The 24,282-nt window shown below is 52.8% G+C and overlaps 9 protein-coding genes across 9 annotated transcripts; 6 read left to right on the forward strand and 3 right to left on the reverse strand.

The window, feature by feature from the left end:
* Positions 1 to 404: 404 nt before the first annotated feature.
* Positions 405 to 2,216, reverse strand: BDW47DRAFT_99183 (DUF1776 domain-containing protein). Its single transcript, XM_024820832.1, has 4 exons — positions 2,152 to 2,216; positions 1,744 to 2,086; positions 1,523 to 1,686; positions 405 to 1,464 (listed from the first exon to the last, which is right to left on the reverse strand). Exons 1-4 carry the CDS (start codon positions 2,182 to 2,184, stop codon positions 622 to 624), a joined length of 1,383 nt encoding a protein of 460 aa, XP_024675511.1. The 5' UTR covers positions 2,185 to 2,216; the 3' UTR covers positions 405 to 621.
* A 526-nt stretch (positions 2,217 to 2,742) lies between these two features.
* On the forward strand, positions 2,743 to 4,376 carry BDW47DRAFT_99185 (metalloendopeptidase WSS1). The gene is made up of 2 exons (XM_024820833.1): positions 2,743 to 3,309; positions 3,356 to 4,376. The coding sequence occupies exons 1-2, from the start codon at positions 3,026 to 3,028 to the stop codon at positions 4,317 to 4,319; spliced, it is 1,248 nt and encodes a 415-aa protein (XP_024675512.1). The 5' UTR covers positions 2,743 to 3,025; the 3' UTR covers positions 4,320 to 4,376.
* Positions 4,377 to 5,367: 991 nt separating this feature from the next.
* On the reverse strand, positions 5,368 to 8,541 carry BDW47DRAFT_99187 (snoRNA-binding rRNA-processing protein DIP2). The gene is made up of 3 exons (XM_024820834.1): positions 8,513 to 8,541; positions 8,210 to 8,464; positions 5,368 to 8,143 (listed from the first exon to the last, which is right to left on the reverse strand). Exons 1-3 carry the CDS (start codon positions 8,527 to 8,529, stop codon positions 5,530 to 5,532), a joined length of 2,886 nt encoding a protein of 961 aa, XP_024675513.1. The 5' UTR covers positions 8,530 to 8,541; the 3' UTR covers positions 5,368 to 5,529.
* Positions 8,542 to 8,668: 127 nt separating this feature from the next.
* On the forward strand, positions 8,669 to 10,327 carry BDW47DRAFT_99188 (actin-related protein 2/3 complex subunit 2). The gene is made up of 5 exons (XM_024820835.1): positions 8,669 to 8,927; positions 9,028 to 9,692; positions 9,745 to 9,845; positions 9,914 to 9,962; positions 10,015 to 10,327. The coding sequence occupies exons 1-5, from the start codon at positions 8,866 to 8,868 to the stop codon at positions 10,092 to 10,094; spliced, it is 957 nt and encodes a 318-aa protein (XP_024675514.1). The 5' UTR covers positions 8,669 to 8,865; the 3' UTR covers positions 10,095 to 10,327.
* Positions 10,328 to 11,872: 1,545 nt separating this feature from the next.
* BDW47DRAFT_133055 (F-box protein) lies at positions 11,873 to 13,741 on the forward strand (the record flags this gene model as incomplete). The annotated part of the gene is made up of 3 exons (XM_024817731.1): positions 11,873 to 12,099; positions 12,452 to 13,544; positions 13,595 to 13,741. The coding sequence occupies exons 1-3, from the start codon at positions 12,089 to 12,091 to the stop codon at positions 13,739 to 13,741; spliced, it is 1,251 nt and encodes a 416-aa protein (XP_024675515.1). The 5' UTR covers positions 11,873 to 12,088.
* A 923-nt stretch (positions 13,742 to 14,664) lies between these two features.
* On the forward strand, positions 14,665 to 18,798 carry BDW47DRAFT_115247 (phosphatase 2C-like domain-containing protein; the record flags this gene model as incomplete). The annotated part of the gene is made up of 7 exons (XM_024814775.1): positions 14,665 to 14,766; positions 14,814 to 15,011; positions 15,076 to 16,109; position 17,151; positions 17,714 to 17,961; positions 18,023 to 18,687; positions 18,743 to 18,798. 7 exons carry the CDS (start codon positions 14,665 to 14,667, stop codon positions 18,796 to 18,798), a joined length of 2,304 nt encoding a protein of 767 aa, XP_024675516.1.
* Positions 18,799 to 19,355: 557 nt separating this feature from the next.
* Positions 19,356 to 20,647, forward strand: BDW47DRAFT_99196 (rRNA-binding ribosome biosynthesis protein UTP23). Its single transcript, XM_024820836.1, has 3 exons — positions 19,356 to 19,510; positions 19,576 to 19,665; positions 19,767 to 20,647. The coding sequence occupies exons 1-3, from the start codon at positions 19,423 to 19,425 to the stop codon at positions 20,549 to 20,551; spliced, it is 963 nt and encodes a 320-aa protein (XP_024675517.1). The 5' UTR covers positions 19,356 to 19,422; the 3' UTR covers positions 20,552 to 20,647.
* A 60-nt stretch (positions 20,648 to 20,707) lies between these two features.
* On the reverse strand, positions 20,708 to 21,348 carry BDW47DRAFT_99197 (COX assembly mitochondrial protein). The gene is made up of 2 exons (XM_024820837.1): positions 21,261 to 21,348; positions 20,708 to 21,159 (listed from the first exon to the last, which is right to left on the reverse strand). The coding sequence occupies exons 1-2, from the start codon at positions 21,292 to 21,294 to the stop codon at positions 20,897 to 20,899; spliced, it is 297 nt and encodes a 98-aa protein (XP_024675518.1). The 5' UTR covers positions 21,295 to 21,348; the 3' UTR covers positions 20,708 to 20,896.
* Positions 21,349 to 21,530: 182 nt separating this feature from the next.
* BDW47DRAFT_99198 (rRNA-processing protein PWP1) lies at positions 21,531 to 23,393 on the forward strand (the record flags this gene model as incomplete). Its single annotated transcript, XM_024820838.1, has 2 exons — positions 21,531 to 21,978; positions 22,041 to 23,393. The coding sequence occupies exons 1-2, from the start codon at positions 21,725 to 21,727 to the stop codon at positions 23,389 to 23,391; spliced, it is 1,605 nt and encodes a 534-aa protein (XP_024675519.1). The 5' UTR covers positions 21,531 to 21,724.
* Positions 23,394 to 24,282: the final 889 nt, after the last annotated feature.

Below are 24,282 nucleotides of genomic sequence, written 5' to 3' on the forward strand. Positions count from 1 at the left end.
TCTTTTTTGCTTATCCTTCTCCTGTTATAGTATTCTATTTATTTACCTCATCATGTGGTGTCCTCTGCGAGTAATTGGCCGGCATGTCTCCGACATATATACCGTTAGTGACGTCGAGTCGCATATCGAACCCCACCTTTCATTCCCCATACCCCAGTCATCTCCATCACACATGCATTATATACCAAATACCGACTTGATCAATTGACAACCGTCATGACGACAATCTACTTGCTGTCGAACCCCACACTACCAGTATCCCACCTCACTTTTCCTTGTGTTATCCACGCTCTGTTTCTGCTCTCCTGCTACGTCTGCGTTGCCTCTCCCTGCTTGACTAGAGTTTCACTATTTGATTCATTGGTAGGGTTGTATAAAAGGTGGTTGGATTAAGAGTGTCAATACCGGAAACTTGTTCATGGATTCAATTGGTTTTTTTTTTCGTTCCCGTTTAGCCAACGATTATGAGAGAAGAGTACATGCTTGCGCCGCGATATCAAACCTTACCAATGCCTTCGAGATCCCACCCCCAAAATAAAATGATAGAGAGAGAAAAATGATAGAGAAAAGAATGATAGAGAGGAGAGAATGAGAGAGTGAGAGGAAACAGAAAAGAAGAGATTATACCTTCTCCCAGTTCGTCTCGCTACTGCTCCCGCTGGGGCTGTCGCCCGGCGTGCGCTGTCCCGATCGCATCCCCAACATCCATCCCACCAATCCAGCCGGCACCCACTCACCAATAATGCTGTAAGTTCGCGCCCCCCGTCCGACGAACATCACCGGGCTTTTCGACACCTTGCGCCCGAAGATGTCCCGCGACGCCGGCTCCAGCGCGTCCATTACGGCGTAGTGCAGGCTGCGCGCCGGAGATCCCCGCACCGTGCTCGGTCCCGCCGAAGCCACGGGCCGCTGCTCGATGCTGGATAGGTACTGCGGTCCGTACAGCGACCGCTGCTGCGCGCTCCATGCCAGAACTTCTGTGCCGGTGATGTGGCCCTGCGCGTTCCGGTACGGCGCACCCAGGTCGATGTTCCCGAGCTTCAGCTCAACCACGTCGATCTTGCCGTGTTGCAGGAGACTGAGCTCTCGTCGCAGCGATGTGGCAAACCCGGACAGTGCCCGGGTGGTGGTGACTTCGGGGCCTGTGAACGGGGCTGAGAGCGACGAGGAGATGGAGGGGTAGACAAGGACGATGGTGCTGTTGGTGTTGCGGACGGTGAGGAGGGGCAGGAAGAGTTGAGTGGTCAGAATGGGCGACAGCAAACGGGCGTTGACGGTATCGGCCCAGGAAGAAGGCGGGATCGTAGCCACGGGGCCGGTGCTGTAGTTGGGCGATGGCACGAGGATAAGTCCGCTCAGCTGGCAGGTGTGTGGTGGCACACCGGCCATCGGACTTTGGGGTTGGGTGATCAACGAATGGATCTCATTCAGACACGGGTGGATATCCGAGGGAGAAGATGTAATCTGTATGTATGAGTCAATGTCTTTCTTGTCCACTCCAAGGGGGTGCGGTCCGGCTTACCGTCGTAAGATCCAGCCAGAGGCTGCGAATGTCCCCTCGATTTTCCGACTGGACCAGACGCTCCTCATCTGCAGACGCCACGGTAATGTAGACGATGTATCCCCGACGTTCCAAATCCGAGGCGATGGCTCTGGTCATCGGCTCATGAGGGGACCCGGCGACAACTGCCTGCCGTTAGACTTTTTCGTTTCACGCAAACCGTCCCCGCGCGGGCAACATACCAACTATCTCTTTCCGAGCGCCGTTCCCAGCTCTGCGCGCCCTCCTTCGTCGACCGCCCAGCTTTTTATTTCCATAGTAGAGCACGCAGCTAGTTCCCACAAAGGCGAGGATGGCAGCGCTCCACGCTCGGTTCCGGTGGACCCAGTCCTGCGCCCGAGTGACGAGGGAGTGTGAGGAATGCAAGTCCGGGGTGCGTTTAGGTATAGGCCGCACTGAAGAAGGCAGCCATGACTGATTAGAAAGCAGATCTCGAATCGTCGTGGCGGCGTGGTCGACCTGCCGGTCGATAGAATCTGCTACTTGCGTGGAGTACCGCCTTACGTCATGGGGTATCGTGGCAAGCTAAAGACAGCAACAGGTCAGATTCGGCTTTGGAAAAGGGACCTGATCTCAAGAGATATACTCACGTAGTCAAAGAAGAACTGATCATCACTCGTCATTTTGAAAGGGGACAAAGATGGACTGAAGCTTTCGAAGACCAGGCAGAGGTGATGCCGTGAAGAAATCCACTGATGTTAGCAACGATACGGGAAAGTCACATGAGTTCCACATCGGGACCCACCATATGCAAGCTGTATATCACGTGCCATGATCACTTCCTAGAAAATGCTATTACGACTATTCTTCTATAAGAATAGGAACTGGTGTGTGCTAGTTATCTTCAACTTCACTCTAGGCGTGCTGAAAAAAATGATAACATTGATGAGTGGGTTACGAGTGGAGAACGTGCATTCGCCTTGGTGTCGATGATCTCGGTCATCCATCGGTCGAGATGACTATGCGTTGGATTATCCTAGAGACTACCTAGTATATGAAGTGTCTACTGCAGGTATCTGACTACCAGGAACAACTGCCTGAGATTCGAGTGTATGCTCCCCATGTAGAGTGTACAAATCCTCAGGCATCCAGTGTAAGTCACGTGACCACGTTCCTGGCAGGTTCCGTGGATTATCAATACAATTTCCTCGTCCTTTCAACTCTCAAGTGCCACCCTGTTCCATGACGCGGCTTCATCTCTGGGCTGTCTGCCTGGACTGTGGTAAATGATTTTGTCGAGAACCATCGGAAGCATAGTGTGCTCGCTCTGATGGATGGACACTGCTTTCTGCTAGGCTGGAGATAACCTGGCGGAAACGTCCCACTACATTCTTTACTACCTGCTAGTACTATACTACGGTTCCTCAATTTTAATTCACGATTTTGATTATCTGCACACGATATCTCGTTCTTTCCTACTATTTTGGCCATTTAGATCATTTTTGTCTTGTTCAACCCTACAGAATGCGTGAAATCGACCCGCTGGTCCTCGAATACCAGCATGACAAGCATCGGCCCAGAGAATCTGAGGCGTTGATGGTTCTCCGAAAGGTCGCCTCCCTAGTCAAGCCAATCATGCGCCGAAGAGACTGGAAAGTTGGGACTCTGGCAGAGTTCTATCCAAATCAGAGAAATCTTCTAGGTCTCAACATCAACGGCGGCCTGAAGATATGTCTGCGGCTGCGATACCCTTCCGATCAACGTCAATTTCTTCCTGTCCAGGATGTGGTGGATACTATGCTGCACGAGTAGGTGGCTAGCTCCTTACTACAGATCTATTACTGACATACATAGACTTTGCCACATCGTTATCGGGCCCCACAACCAGCAGTTCCATGCTCTCTGGAACCAGCTGCGGGACGAGCATGAAGAGCTCGCCATCAAGGGCTACACCGGAGAAGGTTTCCTGTCCCAAGGCAAACGTCTTGGCGGGCGCCACATGCCTGTCGACGAGGCTCGTCGGCAAGCGAGAGCAGCTGCGGAACGCCGGAAGACGCTCTCTGCTGGTTCTGGACAGCGATTGGGCGGTGCTCCAGTCCGTCGAGGCACAGACATCCGCAGGGCCATTGCCGATGCTGCGCAACGGCGCATCGAGGTGACCAACGGCTGTGCCTCTGGGGCAGAGAACAGTACTGAGCTTGCAGAAGAGGCTTCTCGGAACAACTTTAGCACCAAAGCCGAAGAAGATGACGCAAACGAACGCGCGATCATGCAGGCTTACATTGACCTGATCGAGGAAGAAGAGCGGGAGCGCTACGGACCTGGCTATATCCCTCCCAGCCAAGCGATCCCTGCCGGACCCCGCTCCGTGCTTTCTCCACCACCTCAGAGCGTCAATCCTCCTGCGCCGTCTGGACCGTCTCAGTCAGAAGTCCCTATTGACTTAACGACGGATGATCGACTATACGAGACACCGTGGACATGTCCTACCTGCACCCTCGAAAACCCCGCCACCTACCTCTGCTGTGACGTTTGTGCAGCCGAGCGACCTCGACCATCCAACCCCAGGTCTATGTCTGGCCCTGCAACTACTAAACCCAGTGAGACGGAGATTAGAAAAACGAACAAGAGACCTCTCAGTCGCTCCGCGGCGCAGGAACCGTTCAGGAACCGGACCAGAGCTGTCGAGTCTCTCGCATCCCTAGAACGAAAATCTTCCAAACGGCCCCTGGGATGGCTCTGTGACGATTGTGGCAGCTTTATGGAAACAGAGTGGTGGACATGTTCTAACTGTGGGAAAATGAAGCGGGCGTCATGAGATTGGCTCGCGCAAGAGTTGCTTGCACCTCCTGGGCTGGCCCGTAGCATAGCAATGTGTAACGGATTACGAGACATGAATCTTAATAGATCTAAGTTCAACTTGATTAAATCACAACGGGCCCAAGGCTCGAGAACGCTTGTATCTCTTTTATAAATATCGTCGATAGATTAAGCGCTCAAAGTTATCCAGTTATGCACACATAATTATACGCAATATCACAACTATGACTAATTATGCCCTACCCGGCCCGTCCATCATCCCGATCCCGACGCCAAAACTTATTTTTACTCGTTTTTTTTCTCTTTCTTTTCTCCTCTTCTTCTCTATTGTGGAAATGCTCAACCACGAACACCAACAAGGATGAAATAATGCAGTCAATCCACTGACAATCAGGTATGCTCACAACATCCATCTCTACAAAAAACACAACCAATCTCCGAACCAATCAATCAAATCATCATCACCCCGCCATAACCACAAAGCCACAAAAGACAAAGACAAGCAGAGCACAAGCCAAACCAAACCAAAAACCAAACAAACACAATAATAAGACACACCCTTGTCACCTAAATGATGAGAACGTTTCTCTAGAACCGGTATTTTTTAGGAAGAGCCGGAAAAGGTATGGCAGGGATTGCCCTTCTCACTCCTATGGGGGAGAGGGTGTCTCTTGTCGTCGGTGCTTAGAATGGTTCTTCTGAGATGGTGTCTTGGATGTGTTCTATTATTGTTGTTGTTTTGTGGGGTTGGTTTGGTTTAGAGGGTAATTTTTAATGCCCTTGCTGGCTTTGGTGGTTACTCGCCTATTTGGCTAGCTGCTGGCTACTTGGGCCCTTGGCCTTGTCTTTGTCCTTGTCCTTTGTGGTCGGGTCTTTTTTCTGCTTTTTTGGTGGATCATGCTGACTCGTTCTAGTTACTAGACTTCATTCTATACGCTGTAGATTAGTGGAAGTTACGGAGGATTATTATAGAGTAATGTCTAGTTATATTGAACATAATGAACATTTTTTAATTACATCGAAGATATACATATAATTTTTTTGAACCTACACCCTCCTAGGTAGAAAAAAGCGTCTTGTAAACTCCCGGATATATAACTTTTGGTAGAAGTAGCCCATGAACCAACACCTCACAACGCCATGAATATGCTCTTTTTACAACAGGATAGACAATAGACCTGGACCAAGTTCAAGTTCAAAGTTCAAGTTCAGGCAACACTGATAAACTGGCGCTTCTTGCCGGTCCCCGTCGTCCGCTGCTGCTTCTCGTAGAGCTCCTCGTCGATGTAGTCCTTGGTGCTTTCCTCCTTGACCTGGTTGCTGATGAACTGCAGCGCAGACAGGTTGAAGCCCATCTCGTCTTTCTGGCGCGCGAGCACCCGCCGCAGCGTCGACCGGATGCTGTCCAGCATCGGACGCATGGTCTTGCTGGCGACGATCTGGCGGTGGTGCGTCTTGAGGATGAAGAAGAGGATCCGGCAGGTGAGGGGCACGTTCCACTCGCGCGTGGCCCAGATATTCAGGAAGGTGAACAGCGGCGGGACCTTGGAGAAGGGCAGGACGAGCAGTGCGTCTTGGAGAGATGCGGCGGGGATCTTCTGCACGACGCTCAGGACGTGCTTCTCTGCGGAGATGTTGCCTAGCGCCATGTAGAGGGGGTTGCGCGTGGGAGGGGCTGCGTTGGGCTGCTTGGCTTTGATGGCGCGCCACTCGCGCACGATCTCGAGATCTTCCATGCCTAGCTCTAAGGCTTCCATGATGCGTTCACCGGCCATGAGGGTCAGGGTGGTCTGCTTGCCGGCGTCGACGGCTTCGGCTTTCTCGCCATCTTTGTCGTCTTCCTGCTCGAAAGACGCGGTCAGGGTGTTGTCGTACACCTCCTCGAGTTCCTTCTCCCGCTCTTCTTCGAGGAAGAGCGGCTCGTCGGTCTGGTCCCAGGTGCGGATGCTCTTGTCGTGACTGGCGGTGACGACGAACTCGCCGGTTTGACTGATTGCCATGGCCCAGATCTCGCCGTGGTGGCCGCCCAGTCGCTGGATCTGCTCGAACTTGTCGCCGTCCCAGTACTTGATGGTGCGGTCCTTGCTGGCACTGAAGAAGTTGTGCCCGTTTCCTTCCTTGTTGGTGGGCACAAACGCCACCGCCATGATACTGTCTTCGTGGGCCAGGAATGCCCTGTGGCAGTCACCGAAGTCCAGACCCCACAGACGGACCGTCTTATCAGCCGAACAGGTGACAATGAGCTTACTGTCGTATGAAATGTCCATGTTCAACACAGGGAGTTTGTGGCCGTAAAGGTTCAGGAAGAGCTTCAACGAGTCGGTGAAGAACACCTTGACGGTGTTGTCGAGCATGGCAACAGCCAAGAGCCGAGCATCGGGCGAGAAACGGAGACTCAGAACATCGTCCGCGACCTTCAGCGTCCGCGTGTGGACAAGCTTCAAGCGCGGCGTGGTCCGCTTCGTACCGGGAATTTCTTCCTGGACCACTTGGAAGTTCCAGAACTTGGCGGATTTATCGGCGCTACCGCTCGCCAAGGACTTTCCATCGGGATGAACATGGAGCGACCACACCGGTCCATCGTGGGCGTTGATCGTCTCGAGGAGAGTCGAGGAGGCAATATCAAAGACTTCGAGCTGCCCCTCCTTGTTTCCAACGACGACAATTTTGTCGCCAGGAAGGAAGGCGGAACAGAGAGAGTAGCCGCATTCCAAGGAACGCAGGCAGCTCTGCGTCCGAGTGTTCCAGACCTTGAGGCTGCCGTTCGAAGCAGACGCCAACATTCGATCATCCGAGCTGAGAGCAATGGACCGAATGTCGGTGCGGTGTCCCGGAATATCGACCGCCAGGTTTCGAGTGTACTCCGACTCATCCTCGTCCTTGTTCTTCTTATTGGCCATGGCGACATTGTAGGACTCCAGTTGATTGTTGGTGGTCGCGACAAGCAGCTGGAGGTTGCCAGTCGACTTGCTTCCAATCCAATCAAAGGAGCGCACCTTTCCGCCGGTTCGGACGATCACGTACGAGACAAAAACTTCCGACACGGGTGCCGAGGAGATGTCGTCCACTTTGTCGTCGTCCGCTGCCGGAGTAGACTCGCCCTTCTCGGCGGCCTTCAGAGCCTCCTTCTCCCTTCTTCTCCGGCGCTTCCTCGCCAAAGCCTTCTGAATCTCCGTGGCAGAGCGAATCCGCCAAATCTCGACAGACTTCTCGGACCCATGGAACGCGACGTAATCAGCGCGCGGGTGAAAGCTGATACCGATCGTGCGGTCCTTTCCATTCCGGTAAAATGTGCCTCTGTCCGTCAAGATCTTCATGTCCTCCGACCCGACCTTTTCCTTGGAGATCGTGATCGCAGCGCTTTCGTCGATCGACCAGACCCTCAGCTCTCCATCGTTGCCGGCAGTGATACAGCCACTCTGGTCCGGGGACAGGCCCAAACCCCAACACTCGCCGTTGGACTGTGCCACATGCGTCTCAATGCAATGTTGCGAAGCCAAATCCCACACCTTGATCAAAGAATCTTTGCCGGTCGTGATCAGGAACCCGGCGTGCTCACCAAGTCCGGCCTCATTGAGCATCTCCAGGGACGGAGTGAGGAAGTGAAGCGACGTGACTTGGTCGGTGTGTCCTCGGAGTTTGAAGAGTCCGACTTCCGCCACAAGATCCCACACAATGATATCCGTGTCCTTCGAACCACTCGCAATGCGGGCGCCAGTGCTGTCGAACGCGATCTCCGTGATGGCGGTCTTATGGCCGTTGAAAGAGATGATTACCGTGGCGGTTCTCGAGTCCCAGACGCGAATGCTTCCATCTTCGTATCTAGAATCAAACACAGCACATGATCAGCATTGGCCGGCCTTCATCTGTGCAAAGCGAAAAACTTACCCGACCGCAAAAATATCCTCATCAGTCGGGCTATGGGTGATCGCGGTGACCTGCGCTTTACACGCCGAGTCTCGCCATTTCCCCAGCAACTCCCCCTTCTTTATATCCCAACACAAAACATCCTCACCGGCCCCGACGAAAGCCCTTCCGGAGCCCGTGCGGCGAGCAGCGCCTGCGATCCCATCGTCTGGGGCCCAGACAGCATTCGACGTCGCGGACGTAATGAGCCCGAACGTTTTCGAATGCTCGAATTTTCTGTACTAATTAGCCTTCCATATCCAATCAGCGATCCATTGAACTTACAAGTATGACTTGACCATCGTTGGGTGACCGAGTCTGGAGAATAATTGGAGAGCTCCAAAAGATGGTCGACTTTTTTTTTTTTCTTAGGCGCAAAAGAGAATAGCACGGGCGGCAACAACTAAGGCGGGCAGAACGATGTCCACCGCCTTCCCCTTTCTCTTCCCCCCTCCCCGAAACACTTACGGGGGTTATCATGGGCAGCGAACTACGTAACTGCCTTACTCCTACTCCGTACTCCCTCAATCATACAATTTACTCCCTTTGACTCTTTCAGATATTCCACGAACAAGTGCTATAGGACGCCTGGGTAAAGTATTATACTTTCAGTTGTTGATGGTATAAACATCAGCAGAATGCTGCTTCTTGATTACCATAACGTCCTCATCCACACCCTCCTCACGGAGCGGTTCTCGGGGTACGGCCGCCCCCTCCCCCTCCTCATGTTCACCCCACCACATGCTGTATAAACTTACAAACATGTTCTTCGCTGACAAATGATCTATGTGATTCGATAGAGCTCCCCCGGTATCAATTGATCAAGTCGTTTCCGACTTCGACGGTGTTACCTTCCATGTGTCTACCCCCGAGTCGAAGTCCCAGATCCTCATCTCGATCAATGTGAAGTGTTTCAGAGAGCTGGTCCAGTGTGGTGCCCAGCAGGTCCTGGAGAGAGAATACGGGTCGTACATTGTCGCCCCCGAGCCGGGTTATGATTTCTCGGTACTGATCGACTTGGAAAACCTCCCCGCTGACCAGGAAGCGCGGGATGAACTCATCATGCGGCTGGCCCTGATGAAGCGCAACGCCATGGCGGCTCCCTTCGAGAAAGCCTTCAGCGAATTCTCTAGCCTTGCGGAGGAGGCTGCTCAATACACCTCCGAATCAGCTCCCCAGGGGGTGAAGGAGGGGGGACAGGTGATGGCAATCCACTACCGGGAGGAAGAAGCCATCTATGTCAAGGCCAGCTATGACCGAGTCACGGTGATCTTCAGCACCGTCTTCCGTGAAGAGACCGATCGCATCTTTGGCAAGGTCTTCGTGCAGGAGTTTGTGGACGCTCGCCGCCGTGTATTGACTCTGCAAAACGCCCCGCAAGTGCTTTTCCGGAACGACCCTCCCCTGGAGCTGGAGGGTGTTCCTGGCCTTGCCAACGATGGCAAGACTAGCTACGTAACTTTCGGTAGGCTGTTGTGGAGCCCCTCATGGCACGAACCCTGGCTGACGATATGTAGTGCTCTTCCCCCGCCACTTGTCCGCCCAGCGACGTTACGACAACATCTCCCATATCCAAATCTTCCGCGATTATTTCCATTACCACATCAAAGCCTCGAAGGTAGATACCCAGTGCTGTGCTCTTTGTGAAAAACTCTTCGTTGATGACATGTTCTTTCCTTCCCCTAGGTGTACCTCCATACCCGGATGCGCAAGAGAACCGCCGACTTCCTCCAGGGTAAGTTCAAAAACGACCTCCAGTGTCGGTCCCATATGCTAACAGAGGGTAGTTCTCAACCGAGCTCGACCGGAGAACGAGGAACGGGAGCGAAAGACCGCCAGTGGCCGGACTTTCCGGGTGCAGGCGTAGAGCAACTGGCGGTGGACTGTATGTGGTTTGTGTTGACAAGGAAACAAACGAGGGTCAAGCATACATGTTACACAAACAAACCGAATATGCAAATTGTACAGGATGGCGTCTCCAGAGAGATATCTCTGTGGCTCCTTTAATATATATTGAGCCCGTACATTCGTATCTTCCTTTTTTCCTGGCTTTTACCAATCAATCGGCTAGTATGGAAAGAGCGGTAACCACAATCGAACAGTATACTCACAGTATGTTAGTTTTCTGAAGTCATATTCGGAGTCAGAAAGGAGGCATGTTTGTTATCACTGGGTCAAGTTACGACGTGCAGGGTGGGTGGGGGAGCCGATGCGCGCAACTCGTGATCCATCACATCTATGTCTTTCGGCCGCCTTGCTTCTTTTTTCAGTCTCCCACAACACCAGCACCTTCAGTTTCCAGTTCTCTCCCGTCGACTCATGTCGGAGTTGCCAATCGAGAGTCGATTTGCCGTTCTGTGACTTTCTCTCCGCTACAGAAGGAGTCATTGTTGATTTCCATGGGTCTTTTCCATGCCCTATGGTTCTGGATCGGGGGAGCGCCGTCTCAGCCAGGAATGTCAGCCCTTCCAAGCTAAATATCGAACCCATGACTCGGGTCTCACTAGTGATAGACTACTGCGGTGATCGACCCTCTAGTACTGTGCCTCGTACCCAATCTGTACATTCTCCAGACTCTAAAGTTTCAACCCTCGGCGCAGAAGAAAGTTGGACCTAATCTGGGTAAAGTGGACCCGATCATGCCCGTCCGATCCTCCCGTCCGATTATGTCCACCCAACCAGAGACATGTCTGGCGCCCCATCTGGAGTGAGCGATTGGACGATCTAAACCTCTAAATTACTCCCCATTCAGGCGATCAACACCATGCTGGTTGATCATCCTCATCTGGCTGGTACGGTTTCGATTGGCTAGACGGGCCCGACAGACTGGTTCAGGGTCACGCAAACAATGCAAGGAGAATGGATTTACTGGCCCACCTGGATGCGAGCTGGGACAATCCTTGTCTGCATCCGAGGAGTTGGGCGGAATGGAGACTGGGACAAGGGGACAACCCGATTGACTTGTGGTTTTGCTGGATCACTCGGGTCCGAAAATCGTGAGATTCTCGGTCGAACAGGATCAGGGATCTGACATCTGTCACCTTCCCGTCTTTGCAGGACATTAATCTTTCGGTTATCCCGGATTAGTGAGAATAATTCCACCCGTGGGATTTCTCTCGCTTGGGTCGCGAATCAAAGGGGGATCCAAAGGTTTGTGACGGCACCCCACCCCCTACATACCTGCTTGCGTGAACCCGGCAGATGGGGTTTAGGCTGCATTGGTGTCTCCCAGTGTCCCCAGCACCGGGTCAGCCTAAAGAAGGGAGAACGCCTCCGCCAGCAGACATTACGAATGTTGAGGGCCCCATCCATGTACGTCCTGGTGGTACACAATTCCAGCCGACACGCCTTGTGACTTTGAGAGGATCATGCCACAAAAAAGAAACGTTGTCATCGTCGCATTCTTGTCCAACCTGTGCCTGCAACTCGAGTTGTGCTGACCCAGGTAATTGGGCCTTCGGGGCCTCTCGCCAAGTCCGAGGTGCTCCCGGATGCAACTGCTACAACGTATTGTGGCATTGTTTTGGTCTGGACTAGGTTCTGGCATTTCCCCGGCTCCTCTTACTACGTGTTATTCCCCGTGTTTTTGTAGAGGCTCTCCGCCTCTGGATCATTCTTGGGTTCACCCTAGTCAACAACATTCCTTGCCTCGGAAATAATACCGCCTGGTCCTCGGCATCACACAGGGCCTGTTTCTTTCACTTCTTTGTCTCTTCGTCCACGGAATCAGCGCTCTAAACACCGCTCTCTTCTCTCCGACCAGTTCTCTTTCCCTGACCGGTTCCCGGATATATCAAGGGCGGGGTTTGGTGTAATGACGTGCAAGTATTTTGATTTAACTCCAGTCTAAAGTTCAATCCCATGTCAGCTTTGTGAGTCTGAACACCTGTTCTGCCTTGTTTTATCACCTCTTCAACTGTTTCTCTTCCTCGAGACTATATCATGGTTCTTCAGAGATCAATTGATTGAAAGAACCCGATGAACCTATTCTATACCGTCCATAATTTCATTTCCGGGTTGCCCCAGCCTGCCTACGTATCTATGTTCAAGGGCAATGACCTCTTTGACCGCTACAATTTATAGCAGAATGTGCAGTACGCATATAAAACCTTGTCCTATCCTATAGTCAAGCATGTTTTTGAGATCTCTGGCACGGCGAATTACCGCTCCTCTTCGAACAATCGAGTCTAAGCGGAAATCATTTACTAATGCATCGATAAGCAGAAAGAAAAGCATAAGTCACAGCCATTCTTCCAGGGGAAGCAGAGACCCTATCGACGAAACAACATATGGGAACGAGAGAAACAAAGGTCTCATGTATAGCCACTTCAACGCCCTCCCGCTGGAGGTCATCCTCGAAATCCTATCTTATCTTCCCTTTGAGGCACTTGTTGCCTTCGGCGGGGTATCTCGCGCAAGTTACCGCGCACACACCCTGTGTCTACGGCGCCTGCGGTTAGCGGTCTTCGAAAAACGGATCCACTGCATGATCTCTCATCTCCAGGCGGGATGGGCTACTCCCGAGCAAGTAGGCAAGTTTGCGGGGGATGAGGATATCCGAGGAGAATACACGATCTCCATCATCCAACCCATTGTCAAACGCATCGGCCACGACGCCACCCGCAAGCCTTTAACGAAGACGAATGAGCCAAGAAGCCGCAGTCAATCACAGCAGGACAGATCTCGGGTCCAGGACCGGATGATTCGCAAGCAGAATAGAGTCTTCACCAAGATGGTGAACCGGTACGGGTCGTCACTGATGAAACTTGAGTTCATGGCGTATGACATCGACATCGAAGGTGCCCAGGCTTTGTCCACCAAATGCCAACACACCCTGCGTCATTTGGCATTGCGCTTCGAGCATCCACACATTCGAGATGGCTACATGAGGCCCAGTTCTTGGCTTCATCCTGCACCGGCCAGCACTGTCTGGAATCCTCTCATCGGCATTGGACAGTATCAGGGCATGGGAATGTCGGGCCTGGAGTCCCTGGTAATGGAGAGGGCGGGCATCACGCCGTGGCAACTGATGATGCTCGTGAGGAACAATCCAGGATTAAACGTGCTCAAACTGCGGACTTGCCGCGGCGTGCAACCCGAGTTCCTCGATTGGCTCGGAGGGATGAGCAGAGACACGGAAGAGGAGGATTTTCTACGGACGGAAGACAAATGCCACGTGCCCGGAGAGAATCTGAAAGTCCTCTGGCTGGAGAACTGCCACCAGATTGTGACCAAGTCTCACGAGCATCCCAAGGACCTGGCCAATGACAGTTGTGATCTTGGGCTTGAATGGGTCCGGGGTCTGAAGAATCTCAAGGTGTGTATATGTTGTCTTTTTCGAGATCGAAAGCTAACCTCATGCTGAAGTCTCTCTCTTTGAACGAATGTATGAACGTTTCATCCGAGTGCGTCGATCGAGCGAATCAGACCATCTGGAAGATCGACGAAGTCATCCTGCCATACTCTTACCACACTCCTGCCTCGATCATCGAAGTGGACCCGGCGTTGCTCTAATCTATGACAGTCAAGGGGCGTTTATTGGGACTGGCACATTGTCATCTTGCATATCTCTTCATTTGGTCTTGTTCGAATTAGCGGGTAGTTTGGATGCTAAGTGGGATTTTGATTGTCCTTGGAATTGCATATCAATAATAAACGAAGTCATTAATGTTGGGGTCTAAACAATAATTCTAGATTTATATACATTCCGTCTTTGGAGTTAATTAGTATCTTGTTCAATGTGTCTTTCAACTAATCCTGTAAGGTGTATGATCTGTCTACATTTAGCGTTGTCTCACTAACACTTGCAGAAGAGACATGCCTCCCAGTCACATCCAACCGAATATGTAAAACCCAGGTGTAGATAGCCTGATGTACTTGTATTACGCATATAATGTTTGCTATTGATTATACCAGACCATGCCATAGTAGTTACATCCTGTGCAAAGTGACTGTCAAAGGAAAGAGGCCTCGGCCGTTCCAACCTGAGGCAGTGACTGAACCTTCACCAAGGACTCCTCACCAGATCATCCATCATGCATACAATCACTGACAGTCCAGCGGTCTCACTCCAATCACAGCTGGAAAGAAAGAAAAACGAGAGAGAAAGAGAAAAAATGCGCTCTTATGACTTTCTTCAATGCCGTCTCATACTTGTTTTTTCTGTCCCAGAACTCAACATCACGAACTGCTCACCTCACTACTTAGTTCCAGATCGCATCATCGACAACGTTCGCCAGCGACGGTTCTCGGCGCTTACAGTGAACGACAGTATGGGCCCTGCAGTTCGCAAGTCCCCCTCCCGTCTCTGGGGCCTTGTGCGCCAGAAAGTTTTTCACAAACGTCCTTCCACTCCGTCTGACCAACTCACCTACCTATCTGACAGCCTATCCACAAACGAGGAGATTTGCCGCCGCAAAGCGGAGCAGGTAAACAGCATGGATAGCTACTCGCAGGCTATGATGGAGAAGGAGCGCAAGAAGATGCAGGCTTTGGTGCAGCAGAGATCTGACAGCACGGATGTTTCTTACCATTCTGCTGTGAGTTGACTGCAATCATTTGAGAGATAGATCTGACGAAAGAGCAGCTCATGATTCCGGAGCGTCCTACTCTTCCATACACCGTCAGCGCACCTGAATGGAATGTCTATTCGTCTGCGGTCAAGTACCTGGAGATTCAGATTGATGAGGCGGAGGAGTGGCTGGCGAGTGTCCTGAGGGTGTTCACGAAGGTCTATACAATTTCGAAGATCTTCGTCATGATCCTTCGTCACTATGGCGTGGAGGTAAGGAGCAATGTAGTCCAAGTCCCCCGGTCGGGCGTCAACAGTGTTCAGCTGACTGGGCTAGTTGGATGACGGTCCGGACGGCATCATGGCCAATCTCAACAGAGCGGAAGAGCTCGCCACCTGCGACTCGGTTCTCGCGCTGATCGAGAATGTGGAGAACTTGTACTATGCCGCCTATGCGCGTCTCATCATGGAGATTGCGAACGTCGAGCTGTGTTCCTACTTCACGGCGGATCTAGCCCCCGCAGGCCATCGCAGAGAGTCGCGTCTGCCCGAGCCCAAATTTCTGGTCAAGATCCTGCTTTTCTGTAAACAGGTGCTGGATTCTCCCTCCATTTGCGTCGTTCGCAACAGAAAACTGGTTCAAACGCACCAGGACTATTTTCTCCGCTACTCCATGGAGAGATTTGTCGGCCATGCTTTCCCCCTGGACGATCTGCTGGGCTACCGCCGCTTTGTCCTGCGCATCGTCGGCGACCCGGACTCGCAGTTTTGCCAGAAGTGGGCGTCTGACAACCCGTCCATCGAGTACCAGCTGCCTGTGCAGGAGGTGCTGGCGATCCAATCGGAGAAATACCTGACCTTCACCCCCAAGGCGCTCGTGGCCGACGAGATTCCTACTTCCGTCCTGCCTTTGGTCCGACGCAGGGACGATCCCGCGCGCTGGGAAAGAGAGCTGATCCGCGACTATCGCCAGGCGACTCTAGCCAAGCTGGAGGGCCGCTGCATCGGAGATATCCGCCGCGAGGACGACCGCCGACTGCTGGTGGAATACGCCAAGGAGCGCAAGTGCACCTGTCGTTCGGCCTGCGTCTGCGCCTGGGACTGCACCATGTTCCCGGAGCGTGTCTGTCCCTGCGGGGACCGCGTGATGCGCGTCATGTTCGTCAAGCATCGCAAGAACCACGCTGATCGCCCTGTCGGCGTGCGCTGCAACAGTCTGGCGCGCGCCGTGTTCCAGGGTCTCTCGTGCCTGAAGCGTGACATTGACGACTTTGAGATCGCGGTGGAGCTCAACCGGGCATTTTTGCTCTTCGCAGAAGAGATTCAAAAACAGCGCGTGGCTTCGATGACTAGTATGGCTAGAAATGGTCTGTGAGTTGTGCAGAGTTCTGGGGTTTGCCTCTCTTCTTTTCCTCTTTTCTCCCTTATTTCTTGTTTTTTTTTTTTTTTTCTTCTTCTTCCTGCTTTCTTCTTGCCTTCCTCCATATTTCCTTCTTTCTTTTGTTCTTCTTCATGTCACTTTTTGACGATGACATGACGCGACGAGAGATGCCATGATACCCCGAAACTGCGACGACTAGTCCACAGTCAACGAGACCAACGAATACACGAGATATGAATTGCATGACATGTAAGCCTGATGTAGATATCAATGTATCCTGTACATCTTTATTGTAGCAGGGAGTATCGGATTCGTAATCCACGGGATAGACCGGTTTCCTTCCTTCACCCCCATAGCACTAATAAATATACGGTGAGATCCCTGGACGATCTCCCGACTATTCCCCGAGTCGTCCAAACGCCTCACTCGGCCATAACAGCCTCGACCATAGCAAAGACCCAAGACAAACAACCAACACACCACCTCATGATGAAGTTGAAACAAACGAGGCCATACCCCATCATGTGATCGACGGGTGGACTAGGAACTGTATCCATTGATTTAACCCATTTAATCAATTCCATGGAGTCGATCCTCGGGTCTAGTGGGTATCATGAGCCAAAGAAAAACGGCGCGATGACATCATATGGTAATCAGATGGGTTGTAAACAGGGCCGATCATTCATTGAACTAGAACTTGCAATTCCAAGTTGTCAGGAGATGGGATAGGAGGGTTTATGATTGACTACACTGTAATTGCTTATGAGCTGTTCTAACGGGTGGTCTGGAATGACACCAGTGGTGGCGACAACCAGGCTAAACCTTTAGGGCCATGATAAAGATAGAAATCCACGTCCATCAGTTGATCCATTTGATCCATTTGATCCATCAGAGAGCCTAACAGTAACGCGGAATTGCTGATTCGCCGCCTTGTGGTTGGCCAACTGGTGTACGGATGCCTGGGTGCCTTATATCGCAGTAGGAAAAAAAAAAAAAAGGAAAAAAAAGGAGAAAAGAAAAAGAGAAAACAGGGTAAAAAGATCCCTGGAGGATTTACGTTTCTTACTTACCTGAAGAGGAAAAGAAAGGAAGAAAAGAAAACCAAATCGAAAAAAAAATAAAATAAAATAAAATAAAATAAAAATCAATAATCAAAAACGAGGGATTGAAAGGATTCTCGACCTGTTGAAATATGCAACTCCCCAAATAGAATTTTTCCCCTTCTCCTTCTCCTCCTACTTTCTATCTATTTATCCCATTTACTGTCCTCTTCCCTTTCCTTATTTCGAATGTCTCTCGTTGGTCTTTTCCTCCCAGACACATCACACTCGCGGGCATGGTACCTCCGACCGGTGCCTGTTCCCCCGTTAGACCCTCTTTCCGGATACTTGGCTCCCTCGCATCGCACTGTCGATTGCCCGGTCATGGTCACCACCACAATAGCCACCTCAATAACCACGCTCTGTGGATCCGCGGCTCGATAATACAGTCCCGCCGATACCCAGGCGCCGTTTGGCCCTCCTACGGTATCACCACTCCCGTCCCCGACCCGCCTCCGCAGTTCCCTATCGCCAAATCGCCCTTCTGCTTCCAGACGGGCTATGCCTTGCGCGCCAAACGACCTTCACGGCCCTTCCCCCCGCCGTTCCTGTCACCGCCGTCGTCTTCCTTCTCCGATCCTCTGACCACCCACTCCCTGAGCCAGGATAGGAGATTGTCCGTTGGGGGGGAACTCGTGCGCGGTCTCAACAACGGCGACGATGCCGTCCTCGTCGCGGACAACTTCCTGGCCGTTAACGACGGCGTGGGAGCTTGGATGACCAAGCCGCGAGGTCACGCTGCGTAAGTCGACTCCTTAACAGACCAAAAAGGAAATCCCCTAACCCGATCATGCACTCCCTAGTCTCTGGTCCCGGCTTCTGCTACACTTCTGGGCCCTCGAGGTCGAGCGCGAACCCGACGGCGAAAATCCCCCCGATCCAATCGAGTACCTCCAGCGAGCCTACGAAGAGACCACCCGGGCTACGACCACTCCGAGTGCCTGGTACGGCACGACCACCTCAGTAACGACGCTACTGCACTACTCGCGCGACAGCGAGGGAAACCCCAAACCCCTCCTCTACGTGACCAACCTGGGCGACTGCAAGGTGCTTGTCATCCGGCCGCGGGAGAAAAAGGTGCTCTTCCGCACCGAGGAGCAGTGGCACTGGTTCGACTGCCCCATGCAGCTGGGCACCAACAGTGTCGACACCCCTCGCAACGATGCCGTCCTGTCGCTGGTCGACCTGGAAGAGGATGACATCGTGCTGGCTGCGTCGGATGGCGTGCTGGACAATCTGTGGGAGCACGAGGTGCTCACGTTGACGCTGGAGAGCTTGGAGAAATGGGAACAGGGCCGCAAGGAGGGCGAAGCTCCTGACCAGACGCATCCCGCCATACTGACCGAGGAGTGTATGGTCTTTGTGGCACGCGAGCTGCTCCGCGCGGCGCTTGAAATCGCGCAGGATCCGTACGCGGAGAGCCCTTATATGGAGAAGGCGATTGATGAGGGACTGGCCATCCAAGGGGGTAAGCAGATCACCTGTTGTTGAGTATGGTAGTTGATGTAACTGACATGGAATAGGCAAAATGGACGACATCAGCGTGGTCGTGGGTCGCTGCCGGCGCAGAGAGAGCTGAACACAGCCCGACGGTCTTTGATTTCAGATCTTCGACAGACTTACGAGGCCAAGAACCACGCCCCGTCTCATACGGCTACCCATCGCCGAGACATACCCAGGGAGGCCATTGACGATCGTCCGGCCCGATGCAGGCAGACATGCCGCTCCGGCCGCTACGTCCTCCCGACCACGAGCGCCAGCTCCAAACGCTGCCCAAAGCGCAGCCGATTAGAGGCATATACATGACTACACGCGATGAACATAATGCATTAAGGGATATACTGGTTTGGGCTTTATTGGGATACTTTCTTTCTTCTTTCTTTTTACACTCTTATTTCTTATTATCTTTAACCAGATTGCATGGCGATTGATTTGTACTATGGATGATAAATGAAATGACACTAACTACAATAATACATAATTAATAATTTATCACTTCTATATCAGCATGAGTAATGGCGTAGTCTGACTCCCCGTGTATACTCCATAGTCCATAGTATGACCGCACAGACCAATCCAAACCGCGCCTCACCGCCCGGCAAAATCCCTCAAAAAAAGTTTCAACTCTACCAGCAGCGCAAATCAACCACAACCGCCAATCCTCCATTTTCCCCCCAAATAACCTCATTTTCACACGCTAAAAATGAGGGCCAAGCGATCGAAGAAGTACCGCAAGCTCATGCACCAGTATGAGCTTGCTTTCGGGTTCCGCGAGCCGTACCAAGTGCTTGGTGTGTATACCCGATTGAATTATCTCATGCTATAGATGTGACTGACTGGGTTGCTTGTGGGACAGTTGATGCCAGTTTCTTACATGCTGTGCATACCTTTAAGATGGAGTTGATTCCGGCGCTGGAGAGGACGCTGCAGGGGAAGGTTAAGCCTCGTATGTTTTTCCTCTTTACTTCTCTATATCCAGTCGTCCTTTACCACCGGACAAGAGAAAACAACAGAAACCAGCGAAGAAGAATAAAACTAACAGAACAGTCCTCACAAAATGCTCCCTAGCAGCAATAATGGCCGCGCAGCCCATCAACCCCAAAACCAACAATCCCTACCGACCCTTCCACCTCCCCCCGCCCACAGAGCTCCCCCTCCGCCACTGCTCCCACAACGCGGACTCGACTCCCATCGACGAAACAGAGTGTCTGCTCTCTCTGCTGTGTCCCTCGGCGGACGCCAAGAAGAAAAACAAAGAGCATTACATCCTCGCGACGGCGGACCCGCCGGCGCCCAAGAAGGACGCGGCGGCTGACGCGGGCAGGAAGCGCAAGCGCGGAGGCGTTGACGAGGCTGCTGTGGCGCTGAGGCGCGCGCAGAAGTTCCGCTCTGCGGCGCGGTCTATCCCCGGTGTGCCGATTGTTTATGTGAAGCGGTCCGTGATGATTCTGGAGCCGATGAGTGCGCCGTCGGATGGGATTCGTGAGGGGTATGAGAAGGGGAAGTTTAGGGTGGGACTCAATGATGAAGCGATGCAGAAGAAGAGGGGTGCTGCGGGTGAGGGGGATAAGGATAAGGAGAAGAGTAAGAGTAAGGGTGGGGTGAAGAAGCCTAAGCAGCCGAATCCGTTGAGTGTCAAGAAGCCGAAGAAGAAGACGCCTGGTGGTGAGGCTGGGCAGAAGGAGGGTGGTTCCGGGGAGAGGGCCGCCGCGGAGCAGGATGAGGGTGAGGGCGAGGGCGCGCCGAAGAAGAGGAGACGGCGTCATCATAAGAGCGCGAACCAGGATGGTGCGGAGTCGGCTGCTGTTGGCGGGGATGCCATGGAGGAGTGATCTTTTTGACTCTGATTGTGGACTCTTTTTCTTCTTTTCTGAATATTGGTTAAAAGTGACTATGGTATGGCGTTTTGGTTGGAAGCGAGTGCTGTCTCGTTGATAATGTACAGTCGATAGATCTCAATACCTACACATGTATCATGGGCGTAGTACTTCAACCTTAGAAAGAGGAGTAGTTGATATACATAGTCTGATAGTGTAGTATACAAGAGTCGCAACAAAAAAAAAGCCAAATGAACACCCAACACCATCTACCCACGCATTAACAAGCAAATCCACACCATCACCCACATAGGTATACACCAACACAGCAACACCACAAAAGATAGAGAGTAAGACAATTTACTTCCCCTCAGCAGCCGCACCCACACCCGATGACGAAATCGGACCCCCCGTCACCTCCAAAGCCTTCTCATCCGCCCAGATCTTCTCAATCCGTCTGCGATTCTCCCTCGCCGTATCGCGGTTGCGCTTTGCGCGCGCGTACCGCTCCTCACCCAGACACTTGTTCACGTCGCGCTTGATGTCGTTGCAGCTGCCGATGGCCTTGTGCAGGAAGCCCTTTGCGTGGCATTCGTCGAGGGCGGTCATGATTTCCTCGCAGTCTATTTCAATATTTGTTAGTTGGTTATCTTTTTGTGAGGAGGTGGGTGGGGTGGGTTTATGATCGATTGGGATGGGGTGGGGGATGAGGGGGTTGACGTACTTGCGTTGTAGGGTGTGTGTAAGTGGGAATGCATTTTGATCTGGATTAATTGTTTGCAGCGCTTGTATAGCTAATCCTGTGGTTGAAGTTGGGAAGAGAGACTGAGATAGACATCATACAATCAAATCAAGGATGGAGAAATCTCCGAGCGCATCCCGGGCGGTGAGCGAAAAGCGGGCGGGTTCTGCCGGGCGGAAAGACCAGAGGGGGAAATTTGATAAAAAAAAAAAAAAAGTAGTCAAAACGAGACGGACTGACAGACGATCAATGGTTTGATTATCTTGACTTTTTGAACTTACCTTTTTGTTCTCGTTATAACAGTGGACTTTCATCTTGTGGATGAGCCGCTGACGGGGTATCTTCTATTTTACCGGTTTTCACTTGAGTTTGGAGGTTGAAGTTTCTGTTCGACTATAAAGACGACACATTCTTACTACAGCAGCCCATTCGGGTGACACGAGACGATGTCCATGATTACGACTTCTGCGTGGGTGCGCCGCGGCGTGGCGGCGCAGTTCCCTGCGAAATATGAGATTGATGAGGAGGAGATGAGCCGTATATCGAAGCTTGCGCGCGAGCAGCTCGAGGACGCCCGGGAGGATCTGAGTGCCGCTCAGGAGGGCCAGGGCGATGACGATGAGATGGATGAGGGTGGGGATGCTAAGGCGGCGGTGCAAGGTGGGGGTGAGAAGAAGGGTGATGCGAAGGAGAGCAATGAGTATGTTTCTTTGACTGCTATTACTCTTGTGATTTGGTTGAATTGGTTCTGATAATGTTTAGTGATGACGACCTCAAAGAATACGATCTCGACCACTACGACAGCGACGAGGTCGACGACGACGGCGAGAAGATCACCATGTTCGGCAATGTCAAGTCCCTGGCGTATCACCAGCCCAACGAGGAAGACCCGTACCTGGTGATGCCGGAGGAGGAAGACGAAGACGAGGAGCGCGAGGAGCTACAGATCATGCCGACGGACAACCTTCTGCTGGCCGGAAAGATCGAGGACGAGGTCGCGCATCTGGAGGTCTACGTCTACGAGGACGCGGCGGACAATCTCTACGTGCACCACGACGTGATGCTGCCGGCGATCCCGCTGTGCCTGGAGTGGCTGGACATGCCGGTCGGCAAGGCGGCCGAGGGGCGCACGACGGGCAACTTCGTCGCGGTGGGCACCATGGAGTCCGACATTGAGATCTGGGACTTGGACATCGTGGACTGCATGTACCCGAACGCGATCCTAGGCCAGGGCGGCGCGGACAAAGCGCCCAAGAAGAAGTCCAAGAAGACCAAGGCCAACCCCGAGTTCCACGTCGACTCGGTGCTCGCGCTCGCGGCCAACCGCCAGCACCGCAACCTGCTGGCGTCCGCGTCGGCAGACCGCACCGTCAAGCTGTGGGACCTCAACACGGGCAAGTGCGCCAAGTCCTACTCCCACCACACGGACAAGGTGTGCTCGCTGGACTGGCACCCGCGGGAGTCGACCGTGCTGCTGAGCGGCAGCTACGACCGCACCGTCGTCGCGGCGGACATGCGCGGCGCGGACGCCACCGCCCGCTGGGCCGTCGACGCCGACGTCGAGGCCGTGCGCTGGGACGTTCACGACCCCAACTTCTTCTACGTGACGACCGACGCCGGCATGGTGTACAAGTTCGACGCGCGGAACGCCCCCGCCACTCCCGGCGCGAGCAAGCCCGTGTGGTCGCTGCAGGCGCACGACTCGTCCGTCTCGTCCTTCGACATCAGCGGCAACATCCCCGGGTTCCTGGTGACGGGTTCGACCGATAAGCAGGTCAAGCTGTGGAACGTCGAGAACGACAGGCCCACCCTGGTGGTGTCGCGCAAGATGGAGCTCGGCAAGATCTTCTCGACCACCTTCGCCCCCGACGCCGAGGTCGGGTTCCGCCTGGCGGTCGCTGGTAGCAAGGGCGTCGTCCAGATCTGGGACACCTCGACCAACGCGGCGGTGCGCCGGGCGTTTGTGTCGCGCGCGCCTCAGCTGGAGGGCGAGGTGAAGGAGCGGATGGTCGGCCTGCCGGCCGATCACGACGAATCGGATGACGATGAGGGTCCGGCGGAGGAGGGTCCCGTGCAAGGGGGCGATGGCTGGGAGTCGATGGACGAGGATTGATTTGATAATGTTTGAAGTGGACGGAAAAAGGAAAAAGGAGAGACCCGTGACGTTATGATGATTGCATTCGGATTAGAATATTGGTTTGAATTGATGAGTATATACCTCTATCGCTACTGCTACCTACATAACTGTATCCTGGGTTATATTTGGTGTAAGGCAACGCCCCCTTCAGGCATGCGATGCAAACGTACAAACATGCCAAACATAAACAGTAGCCTTAAGGCACTTATTTATTCCGACTTCAGGCACATTCCCCCCTCAGGCACGGAATGCCCTGCCGAAAGTATAAGTCATGTGACACATATTAACCCCACCAATCGGGGGGCAGTATGAAGGCCGTGCGCTTCGAACCAGGGTTGGACGGAGAAGGATGACATGGATAAGCAGTGGACATTACGTGTTGTCCGAGGTTCCATCGTTCGTCACGGTCTGGAAGAACAGACGAAATCCGGAGCGATGGACTCAGCTGGGATCCACCGTTCAGAGTGGTTGTAAGGTGCGGAAGTAGGACGTATCCGATGGAACTGAAGAAGTACTGTACCCCCAACAGACGTGTCGAGCCAGGATCGATAGTCACCGAGGAGGATTGGATACGTAGCGTGGGATTGATAAGAAGAACGCCAGGACTACTTAGTTAGTATCTTACCTTGGTCCTAGGTACTCCGTACTAGGAGGTGGTGATCTGCCAACTCTGTTTGATGGTAGGTATCAGGACCAATCCTGGGAGATGCCAAGAGGGGTCAGAAACTTAAGAACAGGTCACGATTCATCTGGCGGACAATTCATTCTGGGATCCACTCGGTGGGTGGAGGACCCACCTTTTTCTTTTCGGCTACTCCACTGTTTTGTTTGGAGTCTACTACGAGTCTTGATTGATATGCACTCTGT

The sequence above is a fragment of the Aspergillus candidus genome (assembly GCF_002847045.1).
Source record: "Aspergillus candidus strain CBS 102.13 unplaced genomic scaffold BDW47scaffold_4, whole genome shotgun sequence".
Classification (NCBI taxonomy): Eukaryota; Fungi; Ascomycota; class Eurotiomycetes; order Eurotiales; family Aspergillaceae; genus Aspergillus; species Aspergillus candidus.